Source organism: Grampus griseus (genome assembly GCF_964374135.1).
Source record: "Grampus griseus genome assembly, chromosome: 3".
NCBI lineage: Eukaryota > Metazoa > Chordata > Mammalia > Artiodactyla > Delphinidae > Grampus > Grampus griseus.
In genome coordinates, this window is record NC_139019.1 from 168,708,033 (window position 1) to 168,729,591 (window position 21,559).

The 21,559-nt window shown below is 54.6% G+C and overlaps 1 protein-coding gene across 1 annotated transcript in view; it reads left to right on the forward strand.

The window, feature by feature from the left end:
• PTPRS (protein tyrosine phosphatase receptor type S) overlaps positions 1 to 21,559 on the forward strand; it is a 69,975-nt gene that overhangs the window by 14,398 nt on the left and 34,018 nt on the right. The window contains exons 4-6 of the mRNA XM_082652459.1: positions 222 to 363; positions 6,569 to 6,757; positions 12,939 to 13,049. Of these exons, the coding sequence (XP_082508585.1) occupies positions 222 to 363; positions 6,569 to 6,757; positions 12,939 to 13,049 (442 nt within the window). The remainder of the gene's footprint in view (positions 1 to 221; positions 364 to 6,568; positions 6,758 to 12,938; positions 13,050 to 21,559) is intronic.

Here is a 21,559-nt window from a genome sequence, read left to right on the forward strand (position 1 = left end):
CACATTTCCACGTCCAGCATGCCTTCGCATGCCTGTCACCAGACTTACGTGCGAGTGTCACACACCCACTTATGCACAATACCCTTTACTTGTACAGACCGTTTTCTGCCTCCACTATCTTTACATGGATGTATACACACGTGTGTACAGCCCCCAGCTCCTCTCCTGTTCACGCCTGGGACCCCAGCCTCACCCTGACCTTTGTCCCCTACCCATGGCAGACGATCGAGTTTGATGGGAGTGCGGGGGCCGTGCTGAGGATCCAGCCACTCCGGACACCCCGGGATGAGAACGTGTACGAGTGTGTGGCCCAGAACTCAGTCGGGGAGATCACCGTCCATGCCAAGCTCACTGTCCTCCGAGGTATTGGGCTCCCCGGGGTGGGTCGGGAGGACCTGGGGCCTGGACTTTGGGGACAAATACCAAAGGGATTCATGAAAGTCTTGCTTTGGATTTTCTCTTTGGGGAGGACCTTGATCTCCTTTTTTTAGCCTGTAATACAACTGGGGCCCAGAGCCTTCTGGTAGGAATTTACTGAGTCTTTGCCGAAAAGAAGAGTGTTAAGGGACTAGAGTCATCTTCATTTGTCATCTTAATCGTGCTCTTCTGATTACAAGAGGCAGATCCAACTCAAACTGAGAATTCATTGGTTCATGTAATTAAAATCTCTGTGGAGTCGACGAGCTTCAGGTTCAGCTGGATCCAGGAGCACACATGATGTTCTCAGAGTTCACTTTCTACCTCTGGGTTTGTTTTCCCTATCAACGGTATCCTTAGTGGGATTCCGCCCATTAGCCCCAGGTTCCGGGGCCCCCTGGACTAAATGACCCAGGACCGTTGCTGTTCGTTGGCCCAGCTTGGGTCAGATGACCATCCCTGAGCTGGTCACTGTGTCTGGAGGAACAAATACTCTGATGGGCAGAGTCTTCCTTGGAGTCAAGTAGTGGGGTCAGTAAGGGGTGGTTCCCTTAAAGAAACAAAGGAGGAATAGAAGGCTGGCTAGGCAGAAACAGCTAAATACCACCTCCTCATAAATTCACACAGATCCTTCCTGTGGGCTTCTTGCTGGCCTCATTCAGGTGGGCTAGGGACCAGGAAATGGCTTCCTTATTGTAAACCAGTATCATTCAGACAGTCTCACCCCAAACCCGCCTGCCCTCGACCCCAGCTGCTCCCTGCTGCCTTCTCCCTTGCAAGGCGGTTTTAACCCAGGGGCCTGCAACTTGAGTTCGCATCCTGGCACTGCCCCTCCGTAGCTTTGTGACCTTGGGCAAGTTAATGAACCTCTCTGAGCTGCAGTGTCCTCACCTCCAAAGTGGGATAATAATGATGTTCACCACAAGGGATTGTTTCAGAACTAGATACAAGTGGGGGACCAGCATGGTGCCACGAGGGGAACAAGCACTTGATTGATTCTACCGATCTGATATTATCATTACTGTCGTTGTTATTCTGGTTGTGACAAGACAGCTGCCACCAGCCATACTGCAGCTGTCAGGTGGGTGGGTGGGTAGGTGGATTTTCTGCCTGTCGCCTACAGGGGCACCCTGACCCTGTCTGATCTCTAAGTAGAAGCCACTTGGAACTTCCCTGGTGGTCCATTGGTTAAAGACTTTGCGCTTCCACTGCAGGGGATGCGGGATCTCTGGTCAGGGAACTAAGATCCCATATGCTGCGCGGCATGGACAAAAGGAAAAAAAAAAAAAAAGTACAAGCCACTGCCAGCCATTGGGGGCAGGTGGCCCCCACATGCGGCTCCCAGCTTGGGAGTCATCCCATGTCCTCCCAGGCAGTGGAGCCACGGTCAGCTTGGAGCTCTGGGAGGAGCTGTCACATTGGCCGCAGGGGCACGTGGTCCCAGACCCTGGTGTGCGACCGCCCTCAGAAAGCTCTGCCGTTACCGCCTGGAAATTCCTAGTAATTTTTTAACAAGAGGCCTCATAGTTTCATTGTGTGTGTGTCCTGGAGCCCATCCTGCTGGCGGATTGAGGGAGGAGGAGGGAAGGGGAGGAGTCCACCCGCCCCAGCCCGCCCCGCCTCTTCCCAGCAGATATTTTTGCCCTGACCTTTCTCAGGAACAGCCCGCCTCCCGCCCCGCCCCCCCCCCCCCCCCCCCCACTGTGCCAGCCTCCTTTGTAAGCGCTCAGAGAGTTAAAAGGACACGCTGTGAATCTATTAACCGCACAGTCTCTGGGAGTCTGGGAAAGACACATCTCCGTTCTCCGCCTCCCCCAACAAGACCCTTGGCATCTCTCTGTTCTCGGGCCGCCTAGAAAGACGTGGCGCTTGGGCTGGGCGCCCAGCCCAGAGCGTTTGACCCAGAACGCCTGTGCCCCCTGCCTCCACCGCCTCGGGCCGCCCCCCCGCGCCCCGATCCCCAGGGACACCCTCCCCCCCCACCCCACCCCCCCGCGGCTGAGCGGGAAGGTCTGGGCTGCCGGGCCCAGCACCCCCAGCTTCCCTTCCTCCGCTGCCATCTGATTGTGGACCCTGCTCACACCTCCCGCGCTGCTGTTTTAATTAAACTCCGAGGAATCAGGCACAATGTGGTACTCGATGAACATTTTTGTTTAATTAGGAGCTCTCGGTAACGTCAGGCGGCCGCGGCCTCCCCCACCCTGGCTGGCTGCCGCCCACAGGCACTCACGGGGGCCCCTCGCGGGGCTGCACGCACCCAGGAAGTGCTCATGTGTGGACACGCGTGGGGTGCGGGTGCATACGTGGGTGAGCACGCATGCACAGTCGTGCGCGCGCGCGCGCGCACACACACACACACACACACACACACACACACAGAGGAAACGGGTGCACAGAGGGACACCAGCAGACCCAGCCCCCAGCACGCCTGGGCCAGCTTTGAGCACCAAGAATTGAGGCCCAGTTGTCTTGGCCCGAACCTCCGGTGACGTCATCAGTAGCCAATCAGAACCATGCATGAGGTGGTCCAGGCCTCGGGCCGGGAAGAACAAACTGGGTGTGGAACGAGCTCAGACAGGATCCAGCCACCCCATCCGACCCCACAGGTCCAGGCCCGGCTTGGGGGTTCTGCAGATGCCGGCCACACCCAGCTTCCTCCAGGCTTAGCCCGGCCTGGGTTCAAATCCCAGCCTTGCTGTGTCCTGGCTGTATGACCCGGGCAGGTACGCATGTGTTTGAGCCTCAGTTTCCCCCTCTGTGAAATAGATCCCATCTCAGAGGTGGGCACAGAAAGCTACCTTACAGGGCCTGGTACATAGTGCCCAGGACTTGGGACTGGGGCCGTCTTCCTCTACGAAGCGACCCCTGCCTGGGCCGGAACCACAGCTCTCTTGTTTAACTGGGGACACAGGTGATGGTGCCCCGGCCAGGCTCTCCCTTACCCCGTCTTGGCCTCCTGCCCCTTCCATGTACCTGGATCTCTGTTCCCTCCCCACATGGTGGCCTCTGGCCCACCTCTTCCCAGCCCCCTGTCCCTCCCCCAACACACCCACCATGCCCGGTGCCCCTCCTGGGCATGTGTAAGCAAATAAACATTTACTATTTCCTTTTTACGCAAATAGCAGCTTTATCTTTACCAAGAGGCAGCAAGCTTCTTCTATAAAACACCAGAGTAAATATTTTTGACTCTGCAGGTTAGACAGCGTCTCTTGCAACTTCTCAGTTCAGGAAAGCCGTGTCGATGATGAGGAAACCAATGGACGTGGCCATGCACCAATAAAACTTTATCAACAAAAACAAGCGGGGCCCCAGGTTTGGCCCAGGGGCTGTAGTTTTTTGTTTCTGTTTTCTTTTAATTAATGAGTTAATTAATTTGGCTGCGCCGGGTCTTAGTTGCAGCACGCGGGATCTTTCATTGCGGTGCACGGGCTTCTCTCTTGTTGCGGCGTGCGGTGCGGCGTGCGGGCTCCAGAGCACACAGGCTCAGTTGCAGCACGCAGGCTTAGTTGCCCCGCAGCATGTGGGATCTTAGTTCCCCTAGCAGGGATCGAACCCGCATCCCCTGCATTGGAAGGCGGATTCTTAACCACTGCGCCACCAGGGAAGTCCCAGGGGCTGTAGTTTTTGATCCTTGGTCTACACATCTTTCACACTGAACTCTGTCCACTTAGGAATGCATCTTGGAGTTTGTTACGAATCTGTCTGTAAGGCGATTCCTTCTGCTTGTTTTGGGGACCCATCCATAGATGGCCCAGGTGTCTGTTGACAGGTGTTTAGATTGTCGCCAGCATTTTCCCGTTACTCTCGGTGCCTCAGGCATACCTCTGCCTTCCTACTTGAGTGCACGGGCCTGGGGAGCCAGCCGCTGAGCTGAGGGCTCGGGGGGTCTCAGGTGGATGGTACCAACTCACCCCTTCTGGTTCCGCTGTACCAACGAACATTCCTGCCAGCTGTGGACTCTCAGGCCTGTCTCTCCTCGGTCTCATCAGCCCTGCGTGCGATCACTTTTTTGTCACTTGTCCATCAGGGGTGGGGCAGGGACTGTGTTAGTTCGCTAGGGCTGCTCTGACAAAGTACCACAGTCTGGGCGGCTTACATCACATGTTTTTTTCAGTCTGGAGGCTGGAGGTCCTAGATCAAGGTGTCGGCAGGGTTGGTTCCTTCTGAGGCCTCTCTCCTTGCCTCAGAGACAGCCGTCTTCTCCTGGGTCTTTACATGGTCTCCACTCTGTGTGTTCTTAATCTCCTCTTCTTATGAGGACACCAGTCGCGTTGGATGAGGGTCGCCCTAATACCGCATTTGACTTAATGACCTTTCTAAAGACTCTGTCTCCAAATACAATCTAATTCTGAGGTCCCGAGGGTTAGGGCCTCAACCTGTGTACTGGAGGAGGGGGGAGGTACACATTTCAGCCCATAACAAGGGGGCTAGTGGCTGTTTTAATTTAGGCTGAGGAAGCCTGCCCTACCCCAGGGGACCCTTTGTCCACTGGAGATGACAGGCCAGACCAGAGCTGGGGGTTTTAGGGGTGAGAGCAAAAGGATCCAGGAGTCCAGGTGCTGGAGGGGGAGGGCAAAGGTGCAAGAGGGGGTGGGACCTGGTGGGAGGCTGATGAGCTGCGTACCCCACCCTGGCATCAACTCCAGCTGAGTCAGGCCATGGAGCCCATGGTGCGATGTGCAAATTACATGAACGAAGGCCACCCGCCCCATCGCCTCAGGCCAGAACCACATTCTTCTTCTTTTTTTAAAAAAATTTTTTATTGGGATATAATTGACTTACAGTGTTGTATTAGTATCAGCTGTACAGCAAAGTGTATCTGTTATACAAATACGTATATCCACTCTTTTTGTTTTTTAAATTTTTGTTTTAAATTTATTTATCTTTGGCTGTTGGGTCTTTGTTGCTGCGCATGGGCTTTCTCTAGTTGAGGCGAGCGGGGGCTACTCCTCGTTGAGGTGCGCGGGCTTCTCATTGCGGTGGCTTCTCTTGCTGCGGAGCACGGGCTCTAGGCACACGCGCTTCAGTAGTTGTGGCACGCAGGCTCAGTAGTTGTGGCACGTGGGCTTAGTAGTTGTGGCACATGGGCTCAGTAGTTGTGGCACATGGGCTCAGTAGTTGTGGCACATGGGCTTCAGTAGTTGTGGCACATGGGCTTCAGTAGTTGTGGCACATGGGCTTCGGTAGTTGTGGCTTGTGGGCTCTAGAGCACGGGCTCAGTAGTAGGCACACCTGCTGTGTGCCAGGACCTGCATGGGGTGGTAGGGACATGGCGGAGACGCGGATACATCACGATCCATGGAGTTTGACACTTGGATGTTCTGGAGTCCAGGAGAACTTTTTATGACTATTGTTATTATTTTGGCCATGCTTTGCGGCATGCAGGATCTTAGTTCCCCAACCAGGGATCAAACCCATGCTCCCTGCAGTGGAAGCATGGAGTCCTAACCACTGGACCGCCAGGGAAGTCCCCAGGAGGATTTATAACTTGGGGCCACGAGCTAGCCCGAGGTGACGTGGATGCCCAGGGGTGATGCAGGAGGGGGCGTGATGACTTTGGGGACCAAGATGACTGGTGAGGCTGGATGGAGAGAGCGAGAAGTGTGAGGCTGGCGTGCGACGGGGCAGCCGAGGCCGGCGGGGGCCAGCGTCGGGCAAGGAGGCTGGGTTCCTCCAGAGGGTGGTGGGGGCCACTGGCAGCGGGGGGGCGGTGTGGTACCATTTACATTCCGAAAAGCTCCTTCCGGCCGCTGTAAAGTAACCCAAGGGTTTTGTAGCCTCTGCGCTGCTGACATCAGGGCTGGATCATCCTCTGCAGGGCCGTCCTAGGTGCTGGGAGGGGTGGAGCTGTGTCCCTGGGCCCACCGACTCAATGCCAGGAGTGACAACCACAGGTGTCCCCAGACATGGCCCAGTGTCCCCTGGGGGCAGGATCGCCCCGGGTCAGAGGTACTGGTCTAGCCCTGATGTCCTCCCAACAGTTCCCCGACATGAGACGGGTCTTTCTCACAGACAGAGAAAGAAACAGGCTACAGGGAGGTCACCCAGCCAGGCAGGGGCTGGACCCGGGGCCCGTCCCGGAGCCCCACCCTGGTGCCATGGACTTGTGACAACTGGGCCTCTGCTTTGTTTTTCCCGTCTCCACCCTCAGAGGACCAGCTGCCCCCTGGTTTCCCCAACATCGACATGGGCCCCCAGCTGAAGGTGGTAGAGCGGACACGGACAGCTACCATGCTCTGTGCTGCGAGTGGCAACCCTGACCCCGAGATCACCTGGTTCAAGGACTTCTTGCCTGTGGACCCCAGTGCCAGCGATGGACGCATCAAGCAGCTGCGGTCAGGTGAGCACAGGCGGCCAGGAGGGTGCGGGAGCCACAGTGGGTGGAGGGGGGAGGGCGGCATCCCAGGGCCCAAGCCCTGGGGACAGATGGAGGACAGAAAGGCAGAGCGGATGCGCAGACACGGAGGGCATTGGTATTGGGGGAGAAAGTGTCTTCAGAGCTGAACCAGTGGGGATGTGATAGGATATAGACGGGCAGGGGTAATGGGGAGCTATGGCGGATGGTAGGGGGAGAGTTCTTCAGTGCCTGCATGGAGATATAATGGACCCAGATATGTACAACGATGGGCAGCTGCAGAGGCCGCAGGGGCAGAGGGTCTCCAGTACCCAAGCAGTGGGGTCCTAATGAGGCACAGATAGTTGCGGGTGATGGAAACCCACAGAGGAGGGTGGGTGTCTACAGTGCCCCAACAGTGGGGACACAGTCGGGGAACAGACAGGTAGAGGTGATGGGGAGCCATGGAAGGTGGCAGAGGGAGGGTATCTTCTGTGCTAAAGCAGTAGACTTGTCCAGTGAGGATATAATGGGGTCCAGACAGGTAGGAGTAGAGGGGAGCATAAGGCAAAGGCAAGAGAGTATTTCCAGTGCTGAAGCAGTGGGTGTCTCCAGAGGAGATAGTGGGCATAGACAGGTAAGGTACTGGGGAGCCGTAGAGGGCTGCAGGGAGAGAGTGTCTCCAAGACTGAAGCAGTAAGGACGTGATGGGGCACGGACAGGCAGTCCAGCCTGTTTGTCCAGGCCCCGGCCGGGACAGGGGAGCCTTGGACAGAGCACAAGGCCTTGGCCACCTTGGGGCCAGGCACTTCCACCATCGTGTCTTAGCACAGCACCTCTGTGCCCCTGTCTGTGGGTCCATCTCTCTGGGGGGCTGTGTGTGCCTCGTGTCGGCTGTCTTAACTGCCTCACGAACGTCCGCGTGTGTGTGTCCGGGCTCCCTGTGTGTCCTGACCTGCTCCGCATCTGTGGGCACACACAGGCTGTGCTATCAGCACAGGGTTGCCTCCCCACCCCACATAGCAGAGCTCGTCCACGTGTGTCTCTGTCACACGTGTATCCGCGTGACAGTCCCTTCCGTGTGCACGTCTCAGGCTGGTCCTTGTGGGCGCGGACACGTGTGTGGTCGGGCTGTGCCCACGGGCACTTACGCATGTTTCAGTCACATGGACACGTGTTGGTGCACCCTCTCTTTTCTCTCTCCCCTTCCTCTGAGGGCCCCGCCCTGGAGCCACCCCTGCCTGAAGGCCACACCATCATTCTCAGCGCCCCTCCCCCCCCCACTCACTGCCCAGTCCCGTCCTCTGAGGAGTCCTGTCTGCCCATCCTCTGCTTTCTCCTTCCCTCAGCAAAGACCCAAACCCTGAAAAGGGGCAGATGTTAAGCCCAGAATTTCTTCCCGGGAGAGACCTGGACCTCGCACTGGGGAGAGACGTAGCCTTCCCCGTCCCGCCCCGTCTGAGGGTGTTTGCAGCTTGGGGGGTTCAGCTGGAGCAGCGATGGCAACCTTCGGGATCCAGTTGCTTCTCTGCTGGTTTCCACCATTGTCGCCCCAATATAATGAAATGACTAAGAGTGTGGACCTCGGCGCCCCATCCCCTGGGTCTCAGCATCCTCCTAAACCGTGCCTATTCCCCAGCGTTTCTGTGAGGGGCCCCTGACCGGCTGCCTGGCATATAGCAAGTGCTCAGTGAACATCAGCTGCTTTAAAAATCATGATCAAGGGACTTCCCTGGTGGTCTGGTGGTTAAGACTCCGACCTTCCACTGCAGGAGGCGCGGGTTCGATCCCCGGTCGGGGAACTAAGATCCCACGAGCCGCACAGCACGGCCAAAGGAAAAAAAGGAAAATTGTAATCAATCTGCTCATTATTCTGACCTCCCCTCCCGCACCCACGAGGATACAGGCTTCTGCATAACCACCCGTTAATGTTCCTGTTCTCTTTTCTTGTCCCTCCGTTGTAAACGTTCAGAAACCTTTGGTAAGTTTAATTTCTTCACCACGTCAACAACTAACGCCCCCCCCCACCGTGTCCCCCCTTCCCGTCCCCTCCCCTCAGACTAACGGCCACTGTGACAGTAACTGTGACCCACTCCACGTGGCATGTTTACTAACGTCTCCCCCCACCCGCCCCCCTGCCCCTGACCACCTAGCCCTCCCCATCCGGACACCCGGGGGCTGCAGAGAGAGGAGCCCAAAAGGAAAAGAGGAAAAAAGACAAGACCACGAGGGGCTAGTGGAGCTTTGCACATACGGCACCCCCTGCCCCATTCTGGGCCTTGACACTGCTGGAAAATGTGAAATTACGGAAGTTTGCGGGCTGGATCTAGGGAGAGGGAGGAATGTTCCAGCTGGGCTAGTACTGGGTGTATCTCGTCCTCTTTTCCCAGCCCAGCCTAAGTCCCCTGAATCCAACTTGCTGGGCTAATTCTTACTAAGGTAAGAATGACTAATATTGGCCCGTGATAGTAACTTCTCATCTTCCTCGGAGTAGAAGGCAAAACCACCTTTCATACCCAAGAGGTATAGTATCTTTTCCTCCCAACATAGTGGCCGTGGGCTATTTGGCCATCTTGGGAAGTTCTGTCCTTTGGCCTTTGCCTTCTGTCACTTGGACTATGGTGATAGGTCCAAGTGTAGCAAAACAGCCTGAGCCAGAGCTGACCTAGATTCCCACTGACCCAGATTTTCGCTCTCCATGGTGCAGCCTTAGGCAAATTCCCCTCCTTCCTCCTGTCTCCCCTCCCTCCGTGTGAAGAGGGGGAGTGGCCCCATTAGGTTGGGGATTTTGTAAGAGATAATATAGGGCCCCCCTAAAGTTCTAGAGGGGCCCCAGCCTGGGAGGCTGGAGAGCTGGGTTCAAGGCTCACCCCTGCCTCTGACTCATGGCATGACAGTTCCTTGGCCCCTTGTGGGCCTCAGTTTGTCCATCTGCAAAACAGGCCTGGGCCAGACAGAAAGAGCTGTGTTTTCTCACCCTCGGCGGCTTCCCTGCCCTGGCCTTAGGGTGCCCAGGTCCTCAGCAGAGAGGGAGGGGGCCCAGATCTCCCCTGGGAAGATGAGCAGAGGGTGGGAAACTCTAGCCCGGCACCACCATTTCTGGTCTCCTGAGGTGTCCCAGCCCCCAGCGCCCATATAGACACATAGATCGTTCTCTTCCTCTTTTCCTTTTGGACATTAAGGAGGCTGCAGGGCCCTCCCTCTGCCCTCCATCCCCTTTCACTGCCCTCCCCTGTCCCTCCTACTTGGCCTGTTTGTAACACCTTCCCTTTGCTTTATTAATGCCCAGCCCTGGGGCGCTAACCCCTCTCCCCCTTCTCTAACAAGACTCCTGAGACCCCCATCATTCCGTGACCCTCCCGAGAACGAATAGGAGGGGAGGTCGTGGACCTCCCTCCCTCGACCCAGAAGAAAGGCAGCCCACAGGGCCAGGCGAGGCCATGGACCTCCCTGGGGCATGGCCACGCCCCTCAGGCCAGTCCAGAGGGGCTTCTAGACTCAGCCCCTCCTTCCCCAGGAGATTCTTGCCTCCTATGGGAAACCCTCCTGATTCTTCCTCAGCAAGGCCTGCAGGGTTTGTAGGCCCAGGGCTGCCTCAGCGCCCCCTCCCAGCCCCCGGGGACAGAGTGTTCAGGCCTGGCTCGTGGCCCAGCCCCGCCTCCCTGGGGCCCCCTGGCCCCGCCAGGACTGCCTTCTGACATTCACCTGACTCTCTCTGCTTCCCTTACAGAAAGCACTCCGATCCGAGGTAAGAGGCTCTTTCCTCACCCACCCACCCACTCACACTCTCTCTCACCGCCCGCCCAGCCCCCCAGGCTCCACGGGGGGCTGCCCCAGGCCCCCCTCCACATGTGTTCTCCTCGCCACCCCGCCCAGTGTCTGTGCAGTCTCTGTGTCTATGTCACTATCTGTGGCTGGGGGCTGAGTGTGGCCGTGGTGGTCCTTTGGGTCACCTGGCCGCAGTCAGGGGGTTGTGTCCTCAGGAAGGGGCAGCGTCTCCCATGCCCACCCAGAGCGCTGGGAGTCAGGCTTCTGACCACTGCTCTGTATGCAGCCCTCATCCGTCCCTAGCCTTGGTATTCCCATCTGTACAATGGCCGTGCAGAGGGGGCCTTCCAGCTCTGAAGCTTTGATTTGGGTGGTGGGGCAGGAGGAGTGGAGAGTCCAGCTTGAGGGAGCAGAGAGGCAGTCTCAAGGGCAGCCCCATGGTGCTGCCCTTAGAGAATAGACTAGAACAGGCCTGGGTGGGAGCCCTAGGGAAGAGTCCATGTCTAGTCCTGACTTTGCCACGAAATGCTGTGTGACCTTGAGCAGGCTCCCTGCCCTCTCTGGGCCTCCATAGTAATACCGGCCTGCCTGCTTCCCTGGAGCCTTGAGGTTGGTAAGAAGTGTTACGAAGGGGCAGAAGCCTAATCCACGGCCCCCAGAGAGAACTTCCCGATCTGTGGGTTCCCCTCACTTACGTGGGACACCCACAAACAAAGCTGGGAGGAGGGGTCCGCTTGCGACCTTGGACTGGATTTTTGGACTCCTGGTGCCAGGGACTCTGATCAAAACCTGTGATTGGGAAAAACAACAACAGCAAACAAAACAACAACAGCAGCAAACAAAAACAATGTGTGATTTAAACACATTTGGAGGTGTCTCCTCACCTTCATTTACCAGTCAACCAGTCACAGGGTCCAGGACTGTGAGTCTAATGTACTTATAGCTATTTACGCAGTTTTATTTACTTATGAAAAGGAGGACTTTGGTCCAGGCCTTTGATTTCAAACGTAACTGTGGAAACCTCTGCCTCATTTTTAATTTGTTCATGGGCCCTCAAGTATTTGATCAAGACCCGTGATTTCAAACATACTTAGAGATGTATCTTACTTGTGAAAATGAAGATATGTCCCAGGCCTGTGGTTTCAGATATCTTTGGGGAAATCTTGGCCACGTTTTCATTTAGTCGTGAGCACCGTAGTATGTGATCAAGGCTCTGTGCTTTTAAATATTCTTAAGAAGGTTCATTCATTTTCACATGTTCATGGGAAGTGAAGTCTTTCATCTGGGCCTGTGATTTCAAACATATTGTAGGAAAATCTGCCCTATTTTCATTTGCTTGTGGGCACTGAGACCTTTGATTTGGGCCTGTGATTTTGAATAAGCTTGAGAAAATCGACCTCTTTTTAAAATTCTTATTCACTCATGACCAACAAATTTTTTGATCCAGGTTTATAATTTCAAGCACGCCGGGGGCATTTCAGCCTCAACTTTATTGGCACGGGTTAGAGGTTTTCCTTCACACTTGATTTCAAACACTTTGGAAAATTCTCCCCGTTAAGCTATGAGCACCGTGGACTTGGGTCTCCGTCTGTGATTGCAAACGCACTTGAGAAAATTCATTTACTTGTGAGCATCCGGAATCCTGAATCCAGGCCCGTGGTTTTAAAACAGATCTGTGAATTCAGACTGACTGACTTAGATGACTTTAAATCTCTGGGGAAATTCACTCTTCAGTTTCAGGTATAGAAAGCGTGGATCCAGGCCTTTGCTTTCAAACATACTTGATGTGTATCACTCTCGGCCTTCTTAACCTTTGCTTTTGTGGAGTGGTAACCCAGTCCTGAAATTTAAACACCCTTGAAGATATACAACCCTGTCTCCATTTCTGGACACCGTGGGCCTTGAGGCCTGGGATTCCACACATACTTGAGGAACCCAGACCCACGGTCATTTACACACAGGCACTGGTTGAAACCAGCAGGCGGTCACCAGCTCCCTGAATTGGCACATCATTTGTGGTGGCCCCCTAAGTGTCAGGGTCTTTGGAACGGCTGCTAGGGGTTGGGACTGCCAACCTGCTTTCCACCCCACCCTCCCTGGAGAACATCACTTGGTGCTTTCCTGAAAACACATTCTCCCCAGTTTTGTCGCTCAACTTGACAGTCGTTTACGAGGTTCCGGCTGAGGGTGGAGGATGTGTGGGGCAGGCGGTATGTTCAGGCCAGGATGGGCCAGGATCGGGGTGGGGAAAGGCAGGCAGGGAGGCCCTGACCCAGTGGGGGCTTCTAGGCTGACTCAGCCTTTTCATCTGCCTCTCCGGCCCAGACCGACTAAGAGACAGTACTCTGGGACAGCCCTCTCACCACCTCAACCTCGAGGTTTCCCCTAATGGGCCAGGCCTTGTCCCCTTTACCCACAGGAGCCCTGCAGATCGAGAGCAGCGAGGAGACCGACCAGGGCAAATACGAGTGTGTGGCGACCAACAGCGCTGGCGTGCGCTACTCCTCACCCGCCAATCTCTACGTGCGAGGTAGGGAACGCCGCGTCCAGGTCGAAGGCAGGGACCCGCCCCACCCGTCCCCCTCCCTCCTCGGGCTCACAGCCTCCGGGCTCCCCTGTCCCCTGCAGACCCCAGCAGGCAGGCCCAGCCCCGCTTGTGGCCGCGGGACCTTGGGCGAGGCTGTGTCCCTCTCTGGACCTCAGTTTCCTCGCCTGTAAAATGGGGGCAGCTTCAACCCCCACCCCCACCCCCGTGCCTTGTGACGGCCGCCCCGTGGGCTGCAGGACTTGGGGTGGGGGGCGGCAGGAGGGAATGGGGCAGGGCCGGAGGGGTCAGTCGTGGGCCTACAGGGCCGGGGGAGCCTGCAGGCCTCTGCCCCACCCCGCCCGCCCGCCCATCCGAGTCGGCTTCTGTGGTGTGTCGTGCAGTGCCTCCCCTTTGCTGTGTGCTCGCTTCGCTTCTCCAGACTCGTGGCCTCGTAGCTCCCTGCTTCACCGCCCCCCTAATCTAAGAGTTGGGGAGGGGTCTTCAAGGCTGCCCCTGCCAGCCCCACACCCTCAGCTGTCCCAGAGCCTGGTGCTGTCCTAGTCACCCTCAGAGAAGGGCTCCTTTAGGCAGACACCCTGGGGCTTGGGCTGAGGCATGTCAGTTTCCCGCTGAGTCACGCCTGGAAGCACAGGGGTCCTTGCCCTGACGCCCCCACCCACCCAAGGAGGGCCTGGGAAGTGGCTACACAGACTTTCTTCTGGGCCCCTTGGTGTCCCCTCAAAGGTGCCAGGTTGGGGGGGGCTCTGCCCCTGCTCCTAGATGTCTCTGTGGACCCCGTCTTATCCCCGGGTCGGTTCTCTTCCGTCCTTTCAGAAATTTTAATTTGTTTCCTCCTCCATCTCCTGTATCCCCTTGGCTGTTTCTGATCCGATTCGTGGTAGAAACAGCTCCCGCCTGCCAGGAAACAGGGTCCCGTTCATCCCCCCGGGCTGCCCCAATTGGCTCTGTATACTTGAACCCATGCCAGCCTTCTTCGGGCCTCTGTTTCCCCCCGTTCGACGCACCAAGGCCCTGCCGTTCTCCACCTGGGAGGCCGTGCGGCTCCTCCCTCACCCGGAGACCCTCATCCCCTTGGTCCCCAGTAAGCATGGCCCCAGCTAGCCCTGAAGCAGCACCTTGGCTGCCCTTGGGTTCTGCATCTCGTCTCTGAGGAGGAAGGAGGCTGCCTGGCGGGAGGGGACGGGGACGCCGGGGCGGGGGCGGGCAGGGGGCACACATCCGATCCGATGCCATGGCACCTCTGGTGAGTTATAGCGCGTCCACGACTCCAACTGACTGGTCTTCGTCTAACCTGCGTATTTCTCTGCAAACACCTGGGATGGGGGTTTGTAAGTCTGGCAGAGTTCAAGGAGGACAGTATGGGCAGCAGGCATGGGGCAGGGCGGGGGCGGGGCCTCTAGCCCAGGGTGCGACAAGGGAGGGGGGCCTTCTGTGTCCTCAGCACCCCCCGCCCCATCCCAGAGGTGGGGTCCTTTCTTTTGGGGGGGTCCAGCTTCCCATTCTTTGCCTGGGTCTCAGACGCTCCAAAATTGAATTTAAAAAAAAAATAGTGGAAGGCAAATGTAGATCTTGTATGTCAAGGAAAGAACGGAGGAAAGACTAAAAGGTCGTTGCTGTTCTTTTTATTTTTTAATTTTAATTTTTTTTTTTTTGGTTTAAAGAAAACAAAAAAAATCAACAAACTATTGCAGCTTTTAGCCTTGGGAAGTCCTCTTTTTACTCTCTGTATCTCCCCTATTTTTTCTCTTCTCCCCATGTCATTGTGTTCTGCATCAAACCCCCTTTACATCCCTCAGAGCTTCGAGAAGGTTGGTGTGTTTTTTTCTTTTTTACTTTCTTTACCCACATTTTTACATTCCGAAAGTGACACACACACGCAAGAAACGCACACAGACAGGCACACGGACACACGCAGACATGCACACAGAAAATAATAGAAAAACGAAAAAAAAAAAATGATGAATACGAATAATGAGCTCAACGTGAACAAAACAAAACAAAAAACCACCAAGTGAGAGCAAAAACCCAGAAAGACACAAAAATCTCAGCTGCGCCCAGCCCGGCCTAGGGCCGGCCGCACACATGCGATGCTTGCATTGTGGTCGCCTCTATGCATCCTTTGGTAATGTTGTTGCTAAGTTTTTTGCACTCCTCGTCGTCATGGTAACTTGGGCCTGATGCATGCTGGGAGAATGTAAAAATCTTCTCTGCATGCCACTGTTGTCGGTTTGGTTTGGTGAATTCCCAATGCCTTCTGTTGGAGTGTTTCTCGTCTTCCGTTCCATTTTTCTCCTTTGGTTTTCTTCGTTTTTTTCTTTCTTCCTTCCATTTATTTATTTATTAATGTTTTGATTTTGTTTCGTTTGGGGGGGGGAAACCGATTGGTTCGTTTCTTTTTCCCCCCTCCCATCCCCTTCACCCAACCCCCTCCTCCCCCAGAGCGTTTTGTCTTTGGTTCTGTCCTGTGTTTCCGTGCTCTTTGGTTTGGGTTTCTTGGGCTGAGCTGTTGTGTGGTTGTTCTCCAAACGCATTGTGATTTAAAAGCCAGTGTTCCTGTCCCAACTACCATCCAGGAGGGCGGAAAGGGTCCCACAGCTGGGATGCTGGGGCAGAAAGTGACCGCCTGGGCTCAAGAGCACAAGGGAGGTGGCATAGACAGATGGTGGGAGGTCAGAGCCTGGGTGGGGTGTGTGAGGAGAGCAGCCCAATTTGCCAGCTCTGTTTTATCCAGAGCTGATGCCTCAGCCCCACAGGGCAGCCATGTTGGAAGGGAGCTTAAGCAGGCATGTTTCCATCCTTCTGCCTCAGCATGATACTACCTCCCACCCTCCCAAACAACCCCAAAACAGGCATTTGAAGCACAGCTGAATGGGTAGCCGGCATTTTGAGTTCTTGTTCATTGGAGCAACATGTCCAAATATGAGAAATGGCCACCTTTCAGTGGACCGTCCTCCCGAAATGATGCATGCTTGGCACTGCGTAGGCAGTGCTCAACATGGTAGCTGGTGTGATGACTTTTTGCATCCTGGCTGGGTACCAATACGGATCCACCCATCAGAAAATGTAGCATGACAGACTTTGGAAGAACTACTTGGCCAGTTATTCTGCCCTTTTCTGCCCTTTAGTGCTACGCCTCTGCCTCCCAGATGATGTTGGCTGCTTCCCCCACCACCTCACAGGCTCTGGGCCCAGTCACAGGCGTCTTTTGTCCCGCAACACAGCACGGTCACTTTCTGAGTACCTGAGCATCAGAACTGTGGAATTCTGGAGAAAACCCTGGGGAACTTTGGGCACAGCCCCCCCCCCCCAACTTCCCCAGCTCTCCCTCTGCCTTTCTCTCTCTTTCGGCTCTCTTTCTCTGTGTGTTTCTCTCACTCTTGAAACCCTTGGAGACGTTCGCTCCCATCTTCTGTTCCCTCCCTGAGGAAAAGCAAGCCCTTTCAGAGCCCCATTCCAACCCCAAATAAAAAACAACTCCCAATAAAATATCCCTTTAGATTTATAGCCACTAGCCCCCAGCTTACTACCCAACACTGATGATAGTGGAGGGCTGAGATCAGCCTGTTTGGGGTCACCTTTTTCTCTCTCTTGTCCCTCACCTGCCTTCTCTAAACTCCCAATTATTAAGTTCAGGGGCAAGTTGGCAAGAGGACTTCAGATGCAATAACAAGGGATTTATTTTTCCTGTCTCTTTTGAATCCAGAGTGAGAGCTGCCAGGCAGAACCTCTCCAAAAGATGGAAGATAGAGGTCTCCCGGCCCCTTCACTAAAGCTGGGTCCCAGTGAGTTGAAACTGAGAGGTGGCTGAGGGTCTCTGAAGACCACTTGGACTTCTGGGCAGTATAGACTGGTGGTGGGAGCACAGACTTGCTGCTTGGGGAGACCTAGATTCAAGTACTGCCTCTGCCCCTCCCTGTCTGTGTGACCTTGGGCTAGTCACTTGGTCGCTCGGAGTCCCTATTTCTTCATCTGAATAATAGGAAGCATTGATTTCCCTAGCTCACAGGGTAGTTGGGAGGATTCCATCGAGCAAATTAATGCTCATCTTGTGCCCTGTGTAGTGCGTGGCACATAAGAAATCGCAAGTGAAGCTGTGAAACAGGGAAATCGAGTTCAGATAAATGGTCTTGGGCAAGTCACTTCCCTTTGGGGACCTCAGTTTCCCCATCATGTATTTCAGACATCTGCTGTCTGAATAAGATGGCTTATGGGAAACTGCTTTGAAAAGAATTGGAGGGCAGATGTTAATTCATTTGCTCAGATCTCATTTTTTGCTAATGCATTTCTGAGCCCATCTCATGGTCTCATTTTCTCCTGGCTCCAACCGCATTCCCATGAGATCAGTGGCCTCCCCAGAGCCACATCTCTCATCTTACTCCCTGTCACTCCCCCAGGAAGTTCTGTGGCCAGATTATCAGAAGGGGGCAAAAAAAAAAAAAAGGAACAGTTTGGATGTTAGGCTATGCTTGCAGATAAGTACCAGCCCAGCAGAAGAGAAGAGCCGCGTGGCATGCTCTGGCCTGAAAGCTACAAGCATTTACAATGTTACCAGAGCAACCAGTCCTGGGAGTTCTTTGCACCGAATCCCCACTCTCAACCTAACTCTTCCTTCAATTCATAATCTCCAGCTTCTGCTGAGCCTGGGTGATCCAGGGGGTGGAATATCCAGATTTTACCCTTCTCCTGAAGTATATCTCTGATATTCAAAGGACCAAGGTCAAAACCAAGCCCGTTTTTTTTTAATGCAGCTGGGAGCTCTGCTCCCAGAACTCTCCTAAGGAAGATGCAGCTCAGACTTTGACAGGGTGGGAAGATGATCAGGTTATATTCTCCCTGGCTGTTAATATTCTTTCAAATCTTTAAAATTGTCAGCCTTTAAGGTGTGCATTAGTGGCTAACGATGGTGTCTTTACCACTTGGTCTAGCATTATAGCATTATTGAACCATGGTGCAGGACCGGGTTAAATGGTGTGCCACCCACCCGATGACACAGGAACATGCGGAGAGAACTTGGAGCGAGCTAGAGACATGGGAAAGAACTTTCCACCTTCAAGGGACTTAGGATATTCTCAGGATCTTGGAAGAAGCCAGATGGAGATAATTTATACAATAATATAATTTATATAATAATTTATATAATAATATAATTTATACATTAACAGTTATAACAGTTATAACAGTTCTCAATGCTGAGCTAAGAGATCGGGCCTCATATAAAATGTCAGAGGGGGATCCAGATTGCCCCAATTTCCAGGTGTTCTTCAGAACCCTTTATCTGAAACCCATCCCCAGGCCTCTTCAGATCAGTTCATAGCATGGAATTCTGTGGGGCAAATTGTTTTTAAAATTAAACCTCTGGCACTCAAGCCATATAATTGGTGGATGTGACCTCTAGGTGTTCCCCTTACCTACTGGCACCCCCAAACAAGAGTAGATACAGATATTGGGCCTGGAACCCACCCACCGCCACCTCCTGTATCTCCAGAAAGAGTACCACTGGGGTATGTTGGCGACCTCCCCGGCTCCTGATCACACCTGGCATGCCACCCCACCCTTCACCCCCAAAGCCCCTGACTTGACCCTGGTGGTAGTCAGTGGCAGGTCAAGACCCAGCCCTTCTCCTCATCCCACCCTCATCCCAAGGGGAGAGGGGGCTCCAGGGGTGGGAAGGCAGGCTTTCCTCTGGGCATGGCGGGTCGGGGGGTGGGGGCGTGGGGCCGTTCTCCAGGAACACTGAGCTCTAGACACCTCGCCTGCTGCCTGCCTCACACCCTTTGCATTGCTGTTTCCTCTGTTTTTGGGGGGTGAGGGGAACATTAGATTACACCTTGTCGTTCGGAAAGCCCCGTGTCTCTGGCGGCCGTGGCGAGGGGACAAGGGGAATCGGTCAATTGGCAAGATATCATCCCATTTTCTGCTAGAACCAGGAAAACAAAAAAATCGGGAGAGAGAGGGTACCAAAAAAAAAAAAAAAAAAAGTCCAGCTCAAAACGACAAGAGCTTGCCAAGGCCGCTGGTCAGCCCGTGGGCCAGGGGTCCAGCCAGGTCCCTCCAGACCTTGCACGCTATCCCGATGGCGGAGGGAGCTGGTGGTGGGAGTGGGGAGGCAGGGTGGCGGAGAAGGGGGAGGGGAAGGAAGATGCACAGGGCAGACCGCGGGGCGGTACCCACCCTCCCTGGGCCACAGGCTGGGGATCAATGGAGGGGCTTTGGAATTAGGCCTCGGACCCCTTCCCGTACCCTGACAGGTGTAATCTAAGCTTAAGTAAACCCTGGGGAGGCTGCAGAACTGGCACCTCTCCCCTCCCCTCCCCATCCACATCCTCATTTTGGAGTCCGGAGGAGCACCAGCAGCCTCTCCCACCCCAAAATGCCCAGCAGAGCCCCCCCACCCTTCAGAGCTGTGGCTTGCTGAATCGTTGAGATGTCTGACACTGTTGAGTTCCCTACCTAGTGCTCCAACCAGATCACCTCACTTTTGAGTTTTCCCCCTCACCCTTCCCCAACCCCTCCTCCCCTGGAGCACCCCTCCCCGCCCCCCCACTTTCTTGGTTTTTGAGTTTCTGCCTCTTCCTGCCTGGGGGAGGGGTCGTCTCCCGGTTGCTTTGAAGGTTTTTGAGTTGTTTTTCCATGTGAATCGGGGTTTGAAGCGACCCGCCCCCCCAACCCACCACCCTCCCACCGCCCACCCTCCTGATCCCCTCACCCACGCGGGTCCCCCCCACTGGGACCCCCCCGGCTACTCGGTGACGAGAAGAGCTGGAAACGAGAGCCAGCTGGAGCGTGCTGAGGACCAAGGCTGGTGTGGTCCCCTTATAACCTGCCTGGACCCTCCATTCAGGTCGGTAATTGGGGGCGGGGGTCCCGCGGGGCCACTCCGTCCCATGGGTTCCGTGCCCACCTTACTTTTCTAACCTGCACCTCAAGCTTGCAGCCAGGGGTGGAAAGATGATGTGGGTGGGAGTCAGCACCAAACTGGGCAGAACACAGCGTCAGCCGCCCGCCCTCGCCAACTGGAAGGATGCCCAGAGGCCTTATGAGACCCCCCTCAGGGGGTTTTTAAGCCACCTAGTGCTCATGGGCACAATCCTCCCCTAACTCGTGGCAAACCAGCCCTCTTCCTGCCGCACACCCTTAGAAACGGATGGGGTAGGTGAGAAAGCAAGTGGGCAAAGTGTCTTAACGTGTCAGCCTTTATAGCATATTGGCAGATCCATTTAATTGATGGCTGCCGGCCATGTTGGGGATTGTGAGCACCAGAATTACAGTTGTTGATAAATGCCCTCCCACACTTAACTGACTTATAATTAACAACCCTGTACAGCAAGTCTGTTACGTGTTCAAGATGTATGTCTTGTGTCTACTTCTGGAAAGTGTTAGAGGTACCTTCCAAATTATGACACTCCTAAGGGAAGATATTTTAAGATAAGATCCCATGTGAACAGGGTCTTTGGGACATGATGTTGAGCCTTACACACATAAATTGGGATTATATTAACCTTTAAATCCTAAAGCTAGCCCTTACTCCCTTTGACGTTCCAATAATCCCTTTCAGTACGAACCTTTTACTGATGGCTTCTGGACACTTATTTTGATGGCTGCTGGATATTTTTCGACTGATGATTATTCAGTTGATAGGTGGATATGGGTGATGGGTACTTTTGCCCTCTTCGGTATCCCCAGAGGGTAAGGACACAAGTTTGAAAGAGCCAAGAAGGGACACGTGGATATAATTCTTGCTAATTACCATGGTAAGAGAAGGTTCACTCTATCTCAGAGGTAGGGATCAGGCATACCTGGCTTTGAGCTCTGGCCCTACCTACATCCTTTCTTTGTGTCTTCCGACTAGCCCTAGCTCCTCACCGGGCCTCCACTGCTTCCTCCACAAAATGGGCATGAGGTCACTGGCCTCTCAAAGTGGGAGGGATTCAATAGAAATTCTTCCCATTCCTTTTTTTTTTTTTTAAACTAATTCATCCCCAGACTCCCTCAATGATGAGCATCTCATTGATCTTTCCAGCATCCTGGAAGGCCAGAAGGAAACTTCACTGGTCCATGCCCAGGCTGAGCATCTTCTGTGTGCTGGGCACTGCCCCGGTCAGCTTAATGGCCTTCTCAACACATCACCGATGGCCTCCATTTCACAAAGGAGGAAACTGAGGCTCCCGGAGGATGAGGGCCCTTCCCAGGGCTCATCCAGCCTCATCAGCCCCCCACCTCTGCCGGAGCAGGTTTTCCATGGGACTCTGAGGTCTTGAGGAGTTTACCATGCTGTGTGATTTAAGTGACTTGGCCTCTGTTCAGCTCTAAACGAAGAGCAGGGAGAGTCACTGAGAAGTGGGGCTTCTGTGGCTGGGTTGGTTTGCTCCGAAGGTTCTTTTTCGATGAGGATCTCACCACTGTGGCTGCCTCGAGCCTCTGCCAGGACCCTTGGGTGCTGGGTGGGGAGGCCAGATGCTGTGTTCTGCCAGGGTTGGGGGGCACCTCCCTGG